At 50.7% G+C, this 13,525-nt stretch overlaps 2 protein-coding genes across 7 annotated transcripts in view; one reads left to right on the top strand and one right to left on the bottom strand.

The window, feature by feature from the left end:
- Positions 1-171: 171 nt before the first annotated feature.
- TRAFD1 (TRAF-type zinc finger domain containing 1) lies at positions 172-8,457 on the top strand. Of its 2 annotated transcripts, none has more exons than XM_064674983.1 (11): positions 172-717; positions 2,060-2,195; positions 2,269-2,322; positions 3,491-3,752; positions 4,367-4,636; positions 5,204-5,277; positions 5,462-5,677; positions 6,496-6,595; positions 6,866-7,172; positions 7,582-7,651; positions 7,963-8,457. In XM_064674983.1, the coding sequence occupies exons 1-11, from the start codon at positions 668-670 to the stop codon at positions 8,002-8,004; spliced, it is 1,581 nt and encodes a 526-aa protein (XP_064531053.1). In that variant the 5' UTR covers positions 172-667; the 3' UTR covers positions 8,005-8,457. The 2 variants fall into 2 exon arrangements, with proteins under 2 accessions (XP_064531053.1, XP_064531054.1); XM_064674984.1 differs by lacking the exon at positions 172-717 and adding an exon at positions 724-1,104.
- A 769-nt stretch (positions 8,458-9,226) lies between these two features.
- Positions 9,227-13,525, bottom strand: part of HECTD4 (HECT domain E3 ubiquitin protein ligase 4) — a 71,313-nt gene continuing 67,014 nt past the window's right edge. For all 5 annotated transcript variants that reach the window (XM_064674949.1, XM_064674952.1, XM_064674950.1 and 2 more), the window contains exons 74-76: positions 13,141-13,336; positions 12,562-12,784; positions 9,227-11,968 (exon numbers count right to left, since the gene is read on the bottom strand). In XM_064674949.1, the coding sequence (XP_064531019.1) occupies positions 11,832-11,968; positions 12,562-12,784; positions 13,141-13,336 (556 nt within the window). In that variant the 3' untranslated portion in view covers positions 9,227-11,831. The remainder of the gene's footprint in view (positions 11,969-12,561; positions 12,785-13,140; positions 13,337-13,525) is intronic.

The following is a 13,525-nucleotide window of genomic DNA, read 5'->3' as shown; positions in this document are numbered from 1 at the left end:
CGGAGGTGGCGGGAGCGGCGGAGGGTGGAAGGAGGGGGGGGGAGAGAGAGAGAGAAGGCGGGACAGGGCCCGGGGGGGGGGATACAGGGAAGCGACCCTGGATTGGGGACACCGGGATACGGCTCGGGGAGGGCTTGGGGAGCTGGGGGGTATCCGCAGCGCTGGTGGGAAGGGGATTTGGGGATACGCGTGAGAGACGCGAGTCGGGGTTGGGGACGCTGGGGCTGACGCGGAGGCGGCGAGAGCGGCCCGGGCTGGGTTTGGGGACGCGAGGTACCGGGAGCGGTGACTGACACGGATCAGGGGCGCCGACACTAAGCCGGGTCGGGCCTGCGGACGCCCCGCGATCGGCACCCGCCGAGCCCCGGAGTAGCCGCGACCGCCACCCGGCCACCGACCCCTCGGGGGCACCCGCCGAGCCCTGAGGGACCTGCGAGCGGCACCCGCCGGGCCCAGGGCCGAGCGAGCGGCCGGAGCCCCGGAGCCCCGGGACCGACCTCTGCAACCGCCCCGGGCCGGGCTGGGGGCGCCCGCCAGCGGCACCCGCCGGGCCGCGCTACCCCCTCACTCGCTCCCTTCCTCCTTCCCTCCTTTTCTCATTCGCTCCCCGCCAGGGGAAGGGGCAGCAGCAGCAGCAGCAGCAGCCCCTCGGGGCACCGGCCCAGCCATGGCCATCGCCGCCGTGCCCGGGGCCGAGTCCCGGCTCTGCGGGAACTGGTAAGGCCGGGCCGGGGTCGGTGAGGGCTGGGCCGGGCCGGAGCCGCGTTGAACCGGGGTAGGACTCTGTGGAATGCTGGAAACACCGGCGATCCAGCGGAATAACTACTGCCTTTATAGACAAACGCTTGGGCGTCGTTTTTACCTTCTCAGCTATTAACGCCTTGTAATTTTCTCCACTTTTACTCAAGTTTCTTAACAGGCTGTTAGGGAGAAACTAAAGCGTTCAGATAGAAATACAGACTCGGTTTTCAGTGAAATCCACACGATTTCAGGTTTTCCTTCAGTAGCTCTGTGCCTCAGAAGCTCAGGAGAAATATAAAAATAGAAGCCCTAAGCATATGTTGTTGTGGAAGTTCTTCTCTCTGACAGCAGCTCCCAGTGATGGTAATTCAGTGACTGATAACGACCTCACCTCACAAATTGGGTCCTGACTACAAGCAGTTAAAGAAATCAACTTCTTCAGTGTTGTTTTTTTTCAAAGAGACAACAGAACCCAAAGGGCTTCTTGCAACATCATCCGGGTTTGTTTGGTCTGCGCAGCTCAGACGCTGCTGTGGGGCCTTGTTGCTTTACCAGGGTTTTGGCAAAAAAAAAGAAACATGAACAGCTGGAGTTGGAGCAAGAGGTTATACAGTTAATTTGGGTGTTTTCAGGGCTGATTTCCTGGAGGGGGGATGATACATCCATCTAGAAGCAATGCTTCCTGCTTGAGGCAGGAGTGAGGACTGAGCTCCTGGCACCTCGGTTCTTTTTGGTCCTTTTGTCTTTGGTCCTTTCCTGTCCTCAGGGGAGGAAAATGGGCATCTTAGAAATAAGAGCTGGGGAATTTTGGGGTACAGAGTAGTGTTGTTAGTGCTGGGGCTCTGAGCAACCTGGGCTATGGAAGGTGTCCCTGCCCATGCAGGGGTGGAACTGGATGAGCTTGAAGGTCCCTGCCAACCCAAACCATTCCATGATTTCATCATTCCCTGAACAAGGGAACAATGTTTGACCTCTCATAGCCAAGTTATTTTCAGGCAGAAGCTTTTATCTCCTCAGGTTAGTGTATTAACTTGCACCAGTGATAACTTGTTTGTGCTGCATGATTCACTTTTCACATAAGGAAATAAATGCACCTGGATTTTATCTTAATGCAATGTGATTTTTGGGTGCTAAATACATTAATATCCACCTGTGCAGGAACCTTGAGGCCTGGCTGGGCCTTTCTCTGGAGTTACTCAATCACTTTAAACCATGAATTCATCAAAATCTTCCTTAGCATTATTTTTTTGTTATGAACAACTTTTTGAATTTGTTGTCAGTGTGTTTCTGCCCAGTAACCTCAGTGATTTTCTCCCAGCAAAAAGGACATTCCTGCAGTTAATTTCCTCATCCATGAAATCCACTGTCGCAGGAATATTGAAATATGTCCCTACTGCAGTGACTCCATCCCAAAGTCTGAGATGAAGAACCACATTGAGTCTGAGCATGTGCAGGTGAGAAACACATTCCCCCTCTGAAACTGCTGATTTCTGTGGCAATTAATCCAACCAGATCTGTTTGCTGCAGGTGACCTGCAAGTGTAGGATGAAGATTGAAAACAGTCTCCTTAAGGATCACGAGGTTGGTGGATTTTCTCTTCTTAAACCCTTGGGAGAGACTCTGTGGTGTTTCCAAGCACTGATTCCAGAGCCTTCCTGTCAGCCAGAATTCCAGCCTGTGGTTTGTGCATCCTTTTATTGAGTGATGCTTCCTAAATTCACACTTTCTGGGAGAAGGGGGTTGGAAACTGCCTTAAAGTGCTGGAGCCACATAGGGTCTTCATGTCAAGCCATCTGTGATAACTGGTAATTTTTTGTCCTTATTAGTGATTAAGGTGAAAAATAAGTATTTCAAAATATAATTAACCTGGCTTTTTGTCCATTCCTTTACCATTTTATGTTTCTGCCTCTGCTGCAGGGATTGAGTTTTAATAACTCCTTATTATATGTGAGTTGCAATAACTTCTGTCCAAACAGACTTTAAAAATAGCCTGTAAAATAAACTAAAATAGGACACAGTGGGATTTTCTGAGTTCTGAATCCACTTGGCTGCTGTCACAGGCAGTCTTGTTATAAATGTCAGTCCCTTCCCGTGGGCTCATTTAAAGGCAGCTCTGGAAGTGCCACCTCAGCCTGTTTATTGCTGAGGGGAAAAAGGATTTTCCTTGGAAATCTGTCCAGTTCTAAACCCTGGAAGTGGCTTATCCTGCCCCTTTGTGTGTGACGCTTTTGGCTTTGTTTGCAAAGCAAACAGTGCTGTTTTATTATTGCAGCATCTGCAGTTATAACAGGTATTTTATCTATTTTTAACCTCTTTTAAAGGGCAACTTACCTGTTGGTCGAGTATGGGGTAAAGAATATTTACAAGCAGTTTTTGCTGAGTAGTAAATGAGGTGTAAGTCTGTTCCCTGCAGAACACACACCAAGGTGGTTTTTAGCTGTACTCAGTGAAATGTCCTTGGATTTCAGGTCTGTATCTAAAAGCCACCTTCAAAAACCTCCATGTGAACCTGCTGTCCAGGTCAAAAATAATTTCAAACGATGCTCTGAGTATCTGGAGAGCTTCAGTTTGTGGTACACAGGTCATACAACGCGTTGTTGTTACGTTTCTGGGGTCGTATCTTATTCCAGGCTATTTTTTAGTGAGGCTTTGGATGAGGAAACAACAGAGTGCTGAACCCCTGAGCAGACTGAGACCCTCCCTCCTCCTTTGCCTAACGTGGGAAGAGCCATCCCTGTGTGTCTTGCAGGAGTCAGCGTGTCCCCTGCGCCCCGTGCTCTGCCAGTTCTGTGACATCCCGCTGGCCTTCAACAAGCTCCAGGAGCACGAGAGCTACTGCGGGGCCAGGACCGAGCCCTGCGGGGACTGCGGCCGGAATGTCCTGCTGAGGGACCTCAAGGAGCACCCCCGGGTCTGTGGGACAGAGGAGAAACCCCGAGGGAGCGGGACAGCACCAGGATTTGGGAACGAGGAGGGAAGTCTGCGAGGTGTGAGGAACCGACTGAAACCAGGTACCTGTGCTGGGCTGGGGGGGAGCCCAGGGGGAGGAGCAGATTTAGGGCAGCTGTGAGGGGGAAAACAGGAGCAGGAGAATCAAAGAAATCAGAAGTCTGGAATCCTGATTTCCTTTCAGTGCAGCCTCTGGAAGCCTGGTTTTCCTTCCAGTGCAGCTTCCCTACCAGAAAACAAAATTAAAACCCATGAAAATTTTGAAACTGTGACATTTCGTGGGTTTCTTCTGTGTAATTCCCACTGTTGTCAAATACAGTGTCATTAAGAATAATTTGTTTTCTTATCAATATACTGAAAAAACAAAGCTGGAGTGTTTCAGCCTTGTAAAAGGGATGAGGTTACAGGGTATTAATAACTTGCTCAGTGTAGTCACTAAAGCTCCCAAGAAGCCTCAGTTCAAGCTTTTGGAGTAAGAAGGAAGTTACAACTTCCTTATTTTTCTCCTTTTTTTGCTTGGTACAAACAAACCCGGGATGATTCTCCTTGTTCATCCTCCTGAATTTGGGACAGCTGTCCTTGGCTTTGAAAGGCTGAACTCCGGGAGTGTCCTGGGAGGGAACTGCTGGGGGCAGGCTTAATGTTTTCTCAAATTTACAATATTTATCTTTTGAAGAGGATGAGCTGGAGCAGCTGGAGAGAAATGAAATCCCTCATTCCCCACTTCCAGAGGAGTGGAATGCTGAGTTAGACTACGCATTGGCTCTCAGCCTGCAAAATGAGAATAATCCTCACCCTAACACTGCAGCTGGAATTCCCAGGGACTTCTGGGAATATGACTACACCAAAGAGCCCGGGTCAGCTGCCCACCTCAGTGAGACACAGCAGTCAAACACCTTCTCCTACGACTCTCCAGGGTCTTTTACCACCTCAAACTGCAGAAAAAGTAAGTGTAAATATTAAATATGGTGGTGGTGGTGGGGGGTTTCCTTAAATTTGAGGGAAGGGAGAAGGAAAGATTGGACTGGGAATGTTAAAAATTATCTAGGTATTTTAAAATGTCAAAATTAGTCTCTTAGACTCCTCCTAAGGCAAAGCAAGGGAAGAAGGAATAAAAGCTGTGGGGGGTCTCTGACCTTGGTTAGTGGTGGGAGCCCCACCACAGCCAGGGAGGGATGTTCTCATGGAAATTAGACATGATGGGAAGTAGGATCTGGGAGAGGCCTGGAGAGCAGCTTACTTTGGAAGGACAAATGGCACTGAAGGGTTTATTGAGGGCAGTAAGAGGTGTTTTTCCCAGACCATTCACTCCATCTTTGACCCCAAAGCACTGCTCTCCTCTGGGTGATGTGAAGCTCAGCGAGTGGGACGGGAGGAGCTGTTTCCTCAGCGTTTGCTCTGGGTGCTGTCCCAGCACAGACCAGAGCCTGGTGCTCAGGAATTGTGAAGATCAGTCACTCCAGCTGCTCCAGACTCTCCACAATAGAGGATGTTTCCTTCCCTTCCCTTGCAGACACGGAGACCATCATGTTGCCCTGTGAGTTCTGTGAGGAGCTCTGCCCTGCCGAGGAGCTGATCCTTCACCAGGTTTGGGGCTACCTTGTGTCTTGGGGTTTGAAGTAAAGACTTTACTGTGACTGGAAAGGGTGTGGTTGACACAGTGACACTGAGAGAACTCTGGCAGTTAGTTGGGTCTTTGCCAAGGAAAGTGGTTTTTAGAGTCCCCTGGCTCAGCAGGAAAGGTGATTTTTCTGTGTTTCTTGTGTAACAGACGGGGTGTAACCCAGCAAGTGCCTTTGCCTCGTTCAGTAAGAGAAGCTCTTCTCCAAATCCATGGGACTACGATGGTCTGGTTGCTGTTGGCTCCAACAGCTGGAGGACTCTCCCTTCATCCCAGCCCCAAGCTGTCCAGGCAGATGGAAACATCATGATTCCATGTGAATTTTGTGGCATCCAACTGGAAGAGGAGATTCTCTTCCATCATCAGGTACTGAACAGGACGTGATCTGTCGTGTCACATCCAGCTCAAGGACGTGCTGAGTCCTGAGGGCTCTTGGGGGTACATTTTAGGAATTCAGGTAACTGTCCCTGGGGTCCAGCTGGAGGGTTGTGCCAGGGTGAGGCTCTGACTGAAAAGTACCAGATTATTTTAAAGCTCTTGTAACAGAAACTAAACAAAAGGGCTGAAATTGCACAATTGAAGTATTTGACTCATACAGAAAATGTTGCAGAAACCTGGATGTGAGTCAGCTGAGGGGGGAGAGGAGAACAAGGGCAAAACTGTGTGGGTGGGAGAGGAAGTAGAGAACAGACCTGGGAGTGGTGTGCCCTCTGGAATCTGCTGCTGTTACAGACAGGATTGGAAAATGCTGAGCTCACTCATTTTCTATGTCATGGCTCTTTCACACTCTTGGTCCCAACAGACTGGTGCAGCTGGAGTTTGGGTGGTTGTTCTGGGCCTTTCCTCTCCTATCCTGGGGGAGAGTAAAATCAGGGTTGTTGGAAATGAGATCTGATACCATTTCATAGGTTATCCCAGAATAGTTTGGGTTGGAAGGGACCTTAGAGCCCATCCAGTTCCAGCCCCTGCCATGGGCAGGGACACCTCCCACTAGCTTGGGTTGCTCCAAGCCCTGTCCAACCTGGCAGGGGGTGGAACTGGATCAGCTTTAAGGTCCCTTCTGGGATTCCATGACAACAATTCCCTACTAACCTTCTCCTTTGCGGGGGGTGCTGCTGCTCAGTGTTTCCCAGGAATAGTTGGGTGGGGTGTGATGTGAGCAGTGTCTGTGTGTTCTGCTGCAGCACCAGTGTGACCTGCGCCCGGCCAGCCCTGCGGCCGCTGCTCCAGCCCCGGAGAGACGGGAATCGCCGGAGCCGGCGCGGCGACGGAGCAGGCACCAAGGTGGGCACAGCACAGGCTCACTCTGCTCTGTGGTTGGGGCACATCAAACGTGCTCTGTGCTGGTGCTGTTACCCTGTTCTGTCTCTAAATTGAAAAATCTTCAGTCCTCTCCCCCAGTCTGGGAGGATTAAATCACTAAACTCTGGGTCCTCAACGATCTCTGTTATGGAGCCTTGGGTTGCAGGGATGGAAATGGGTCTGGTTCTGTTCTCTCCAGGGGCTGGTGCTGCAGGTGCTGTTCCTGTTAAGCTCCGTGTTCTGTCCTTGCAGGAGATGTTTCTCCTCGGCACACAGAAGGCTTTGGGCAGTCAGGGCTGGGCTGCCCTGCCCGAGGGACCAAGCTGAGGGATGACATGGCCAACGCCAGGAACACACCATTGTCCTGTTCCCCGGGAGCTGCTGATGCTCCCAACATGCAGGGCAAGCCCAGGAAGGGGAATGGCAGCCAGGGGAGACCAAAGGACAGAGGGACAGGTGAAGCTGCAGGGGGGACAACGCCACGAGCCAGACCTGCTCAGCACTTCCATGGAGAAACCTTCACCTCCAGCTTCTCCAGAGCTGCTCCAGCCCAGCCAAGGTACCACCTTTGCCTTCTGTTCTCTTCCCCTTCCTTGAGGTGCAGATCTGGATTCTCTTGAATTTGTCTGTAGCTGAAAAGCTTTTCACAGGCTTTCAAATGGACTCAGTTGAACTTGGCTGGTGCTTATCTGAGATTCAAACAAATTTAGCTTCTTACCTCAAAATAGAATGGACAAAGTAGCCCCTGGGATAAAATGCAGGATGACACCTGGTTACCTGTCCATGGCAGTGCTCTGCTCTCCTCAGGCTCTGAACAGGAGCTGGTTCTGTTACAGAAATACCTGGGTCAGGGCTCAGGGGAGACACAGGAGCTTCTCCCTGACCCCTTCCCCATGTCCCTGCTGTGATGCTCACCTGTCCCAGGTGTGTTTGCCTCCTCTGAAGGTGTCCCTGTTGATCCCCCACAGCCCCAGCACTGGAGGAAGGAGCCTCAGGCTGCAGGACGGGCGCATCGGCCTCAGGCGCAGGAGCTCCAAGGTGAGGCTGCAGGGGCAGCTCTGGCAGTGGGATGGGCTGGGATCTGGGCACATGGGTCCCAGCCCTGCAGGGCTCAGGGCGTGGGAGTTCCAGGGGTCCCAGTGCTGCTCCGGGGCTCCCACTGGGCTCCTCCTGCAAGGGAGATGGGCAGGGAGGACAGGACAGTCCCTGGCTGTTACCCCTTGTGATAGCTTTGCCAGGACAAGGAGTTATTTTACATTTTTCCTGCTTCAGAGAGCTTTTTATCAATTGCTTATTATCAAGTAATATTTGAAAAGAGTATTTTTCCTTTCTTTTCCCCTTCCCTTAAGGCCAAAGCCCAGAGCCCAGGGGCCGGATCCCCCGAGGAATGAGCCACCAGTGCTGGAAGACACGGAGCTCTTGGCCCTGTTCCTGTGCTCTGCCCCACTCTAGTCAGAGCACAAGTAAATTCCCACCTTGGATTTAAATTTTTAGGCAGTGACCATTTTCTAAGTATCTATTTTTAATCTGTGAGAGCAAACTTCAGGTTTTTACGTCTCCGATTGCCCCCAGCACCCCCAAGGCAGCAAAACCTTGGCCCTACCTGGGTTCTGTGTCCGTGTGGGCTCCTTGTGCAATCCCAGGACAGGATTTATGCCAGGCTGAGCTCCCAGGGTGTGTCCTGCCTTGTCCTGCTCAGGCACAGCAGGTGTCACCCAACAGGGAGCAGTTGGATGGATCTGCCCCACACGGAGCAGGACTGAGGGTCAGAGGTCAAAAGCTTCTCGCATTATCCCAGTTTTGTAAATTCCTTGGAATAAAGTTTATCTGATGCTGTCTCAAAACGTTGTGCAGTAAAAATCTGTTCCATGAACCTTCTCTGAGGGTGTTTCCCTGGTGCTGGACAGGGGGTCTGGGAATCCCCGTTCCACCCTTACCTGCCCTGGGTCTGTGTTCCTGTGCTGTTGGCAGCCCTGGGGCTTTGGGAAGTGGTACTGGAAGAGCTGCAGCAGGTCTCTGAGAAGCCTAATTAAGGGGGTGCAGCAGATGGCATTAGCAGGGCTAATTAGCCAGTCACCCTTTGGGCTGGGTCTCATCTCCATCCCACTGGTGCAGCCGGAGATTAATGAGGGCTGGAGGGATCTTCCTCCTAAAATAAAGACATTTTACAGATGCTCCCACCAAAGGTGTTTATTTATACAAGAAGAATAAAGGTATTCAAGAACAGGTGGCAACCAAACCTGTGTTCTCCCCATTCCTGGGGAAGAACAGGAAAAGGGAGCTGGTTCCTGGGGTTTGGGATGGATAATGGGATGCTTGGGGTCAGAAACCATTAGTATGACAAGTAACTAATTACTGAGGTGGCAGAGCCTGTGTTATTCCTCAGGATGAATATCCCATCTCTAGGAAAAGAAAGCTCAGCAGTGGCTGTGCTCGCTTTGGTACAAAATATTTACATTTTGTTCCAAGTAAATAAAAATGACCCATAAAAGAGGGATTTAAAGAGAGAACCTGCAGCTTCCTTCCTCACCCTCCTCATCCTGTGCTTCAGGCAGCTCCAGCAGTGGATTTCATTCCTGGCAGCCCCAAAGAAGGACACGAGAAGTGCAGAGGGATGTTAAGAATCTCCTTTATGCAGGTGTACACTCGATGGCCAAGAGCACTTACAGGTTAATGCCGTGTACGGAACCGAGATGGACACACACCAAGCTAGAACTAATACCCAGCTCCAGAGTTTTTCCATGGTTTAGTATAATTTTACATTCTGAATGAATATATATTAAAAAAAATAATAATAATAATCATCACAAACCAATCTTTGCTTTGACAAACAAGCCTAGTACAGACAATGTCAAGTTCATTTAAAGCACGAGGAATTAAGGATGATTAGAAAAGCTTTAATCAAAAGGCCATTGGAGCCGCAGCCGAGGGGCTGCAGCACTTCCTTTCCAAGGAGCATGAAATTAAAAAAAAAAAAAAAAAAAAAGAAAGCCAAGAAAACCCCCCACAGCTCCTTCTCCTGTGGGGCTGATCCTGTTCTTGAGAACAAACCAAGTCGATGGAGGTTGGTTATTGGTGTGACACTTGTCCTGTAGAAGAAGCTCCATTTACACCCCCAGGTGCAAACGGCATCGACGCAAAGTTCGTTATTTGTAATCATAAATAATTAACTGTAATAAATACGGATCAAGTAACTTTCCAGCACGTCTCGGGGCCGGGGTGCAGATGTGCTCCACTCGGATGTGCTCTCCAAGGAGCACACAGACAGTAGCAGCAGTTTCTTACTCACAGCTGGAACCAGCGCCTTGGGAAACATTGGAATTCTGAGCTCCAGAGCCTTCCGTGGCTGCTCCTCCCACCCGGGGCCTTTCGGGCTTCACGTGGGGGACTGGAACCCAAAACCACCCAGAAAGTGCCCAACCTGCAGCCACAGCTCTGCCATGGAATTCCACTGGTGTACCCCATGTTTCCTCACGACACCCTTTGGGAACAAACCGGCTCCAAGCCGCTCCTTCGGCTTCGTTTTCCCTCGGTCTTTGTAAACTCCAGGTGTTGGCGCTTCCTCCAAGTGGTTTCTGAGCTACATAAACGCTTCTACCAGGGAATGGACGAGATTGGAGAGTAAATATTCTTCCTACATGGATCTGTTCCCTGGAAAGGGGGATATGCAATGGGAGGGTAACAGCTTCCTAACCACTGGGTTGGGAGACTCCGGATGCCAACGACTACCTACGACTGGCACACACATTCCCACTCGCTCACGGAACAACAACATCCACACGTGTTCAGGCTCTTCCCTCACTCACAGCATCTCCCACGTCCCACACACTCACCGTTCCCAATATTCACAATAATGTACAATAAATACAGTGGGATTCCCAGGAGCACGGACAGGCCAAACCCTGTTCTGGAGACACGGAACACTGACCTGGAGGTGCCATCACAACCCACCCACCCCTTCTCGAGGCTGAGGGACACCCCAGTGCAGCCCAGCACTGGCACTTGGCTCAGGGCAGTGCCAAGCCCCTGGCACAGGCGGATTCCAGGGTGGGCTCTTCCTTGGAATTCAGGTTCCAAGTGATCAGTGAAGCAACACCGTCCATGAAACCCCTGGATGGGGGTGGCCACTGACACCAGTGAGGGACAAGACAACCTTTGAGGGGCTGCTCTGACCACCCAAACCACGTCCCACAACACACCAAGTGAGACGTGGCGTCGTTCTCTCTCCGCAGCCGGCTCCTGTCTTTCCATATAAAACAGAAGCTTCATCCCCCTTCCTCGTCCTCCTGCCGGGTGTCACATTTTTAGGATAATTTGCTCTTTAGATCAAAGATTTTTGAGTACAAAAATGAGTTTGATCACACCCTGGTTGTTCTGAAAGCTCGTTGGGAACTGGGATCAAGTCCCAGACTTTGGGGTTGGACTGTGATATCTTACACCCTTCAGAGAGAAGCCAGTTTGTTCTGCTGAGATTTTAATTACAAGACATTATTTTGTTGCCAAGCAAAGCAGACATTCAAGAACATCTAGGGCAGGAACCCAATGGAATTACTGCCCTTTCACTGTTCTGTTATAAATCTTCCCAAAAGTGTTGAGCTGAACCCATATTAAGTGGCAGCCCCCGTGTGCTTGCTCAGAGTTTAAAAAGATTTAAAAGGAAGTGGTGGAAAGGTGGACATGAGGTTTGGCAGTGAAGTTCCTGCTCCAAACCTCAAGTAAGTGCCACGAATCCTGCCCATGACACAACAGTGCCCGTGCTCTGCCTCTGCCAGTGCAGCGATTCCCTCCCCACACCCAAACTGCGCATTTTTGTACTCAAAAATGTCTCAAGGGAGAGTGATCCATGACTTTCCTGACCTCGGAACGCCCTCCCTGCTGCTGTGTTTGCAGGGGAAGCTCGTTCTGGATTACAAAATTAGAAATGTACATGTTGAAAGGTTTGGTTTTTTCCCAATTAAATTATACACAAACCGGTCTTTACTAAACTATCCTACAAATATTCCACAAACAAGGCAGCAAAAGAACCAGTCCACCACAAAGTCTACAAATACAAAATGGAAGTCTTCTGGGAATTACTGTAACGGGAACGAAGGTTCAGAAAATAAATTAACCTCCAGCTCGTCAGGTGGAGTCACGGGAGGTGCTGGATGGAACTGGAGGGTTTCCACCGTCGGCAGAGTCACGACAGAGTCACCTCTGGGTACCCCCTTCCTCCTCCTCAGCCGCTCAGAGGGTCCTCCCGGTAGTGGATGGCGTATCGGAGCTTCTCCAGCATGATGTCCAGGGAGGAATATTGCGGGAGCTTGATCATGAACATGCACGTCTCCACACGGATGTACCGCGAGTCTGGGGAACCTGCCGGGAGAGGCACCAGGAGGGGGTTGGAGAGGCACCAGGAAGGGTGGTTGAAGACACCCAATGCTTTTCTCCTCATTGTCCCAAAGCTGTTCCTCCCCCACACCCCTTACTGAGGGTATCAAAATCAAATCCCTGCCTCTTGGGGGTCTTTTGAATCTTAAATATCCTGTGCTTCTCCAAGAGGCGTTGGGCCGATATTTTTCCGATAGCCCAATAATTTTAAAAGCATAAGAGACAAATATACAAAGTCTCTCAGTGTCTCTCTAGAGACAAAATTTTAAGTATCACGGAATCTCAGAATGATTTGAGTTGGAAAGGACCTTAAAGCTCATCCAGTTCCACCACCCTGCCACGGGCAGGGAACCTTCCGCTAGAAGTTCAGGTTTATGTTCCATTTTATTTTTACATGGTTTAAAACCAAATTCTCTTCTTATTTACACTCACAACTACCTGCCTCTCTCATTGTCATTGTTTGTGCACTAAATACAAGTTTAAATTACATGAAGAGGGACAGAAAGCTGGAACTGTGCCATGAGAGGAACCACCTCCCCTTGCCTTTGGAGGTGGACACCCCCAGGACACCCCCGTACCTGCAGCGCCATCAGGGGGGGCGATTTTCATGGGATATGGGGGCACGTGGGCGGTGTCGGGGCCCCCGTCCTTGCAGGGGCAGGTGAAGGGGATCCTCTCCTGGTTACAGGCAAACTTGATGAACTTGCAGAGCTCCTCCTGCGTGAACATCTCCAGGGCGCTCCAGAAGAACTCGATGTGCTGATCGGTCTCCATCAGTCCCACCTGGTACATGGTGTGTGCCTGAGGGAACAGAAAGCACATGTCCACTCCTGCCCTCCTCTCTGCCTTCGGGAATCTTCCCCATTACACTTCAGATAAATACAAATCAATAAAATGGAGATGGATTTAAAATTTGATGTTAAAAAGCAAATTCCTTATTCCTCTCTGGAACAAGCCCCACTCCTATTTATTTCCTGAAGCCAGTGAAATCTTAAAAAACTTCCTTGGGAGTAAAGAGAGGTGTCCAAGTACAGGCCAGAGTTCCCCAAGTATGTCCTGGCTGCATCACAAGCAGAAGATTACCCCCAACACCTTCCCACTGGATCCTCCTCTCCGTGTCACAGGGGGAGCTCGGCCAAACCTGCCATTCTTTGTACCTTGAGAAACTCCAGGTTGATGTAGGGGAGGCCACAGGTCCTGAGCTCCATCTCCAGGGGGGTGAGCGTGGTGAGGAGCTGCAGGGGGATGATGGAGCCCAGCCCTGCCCTCACTGCAGTCATGCACTCCGGGGTCTGTAGCTCCCGCATCCGCAGGCTCCGGATCGCGGCCGCGTACACGTCCTTGTTCTCCCACCTGCAGGCGCAGAGCTGGGATGAGGCAGGAACACCTGCAGGAGCCCTCATGCCCCACCCCAGACCATCATGTACAGAAGCTATTTATGAGGGATTCCACTTCTGAATAATCCAGAGTGAGCGATAAGCGCTTTGCATTCCGATGCTTCCCAGTTCAATTCCACTCTCTTCAGCTTCCTCCTCTCCTCTC

Source organism: Pseudopipra pipra, chromosome 18 (assembly GCF_036250125.1).
Source record: "Pseudopipra pipra isolate bDixPip1 chromosome 18, bDixPip1.hap1, whole genome shotgun sequence".
Taxonomy (NCBI): domain Eukaryota; kingdom Metazoa; phylum Chordata; class Aves; order Passeriformes; family Pipridae; genus Pseudopipra; species Pseudopipra pipra.
Note: the sequence above shows the minus strand (reverse complement) of the source record. Positions and strands in the feature narration are given on the sequence as shown.

Bases quoted from the DNA above. Each gene is read 5' to 3' on its own strand.
- TRAFD1 (XM_064674983.1), top strand. From the start codon at position 668: ATGGCCATCGCCGCCGTGCCCGGGGCCGAGTCCCGGCTCTGCGGGAAC. The intron at 718-2,059 runs GTAAGGCCGGGC...ATTTTCTCCCAG, and splicing joins TCCCGGCTCTGCGGGAACTG to CAAAAAGGACATTCCTGCAG. The intron at 3,753-4,366 runs GTACCTGTGCTG...TATCTTTTGAAG, and splicing joins GAGGAACCGACTGAAACCAG to AGGATGAGCTGGAGCAGCTG.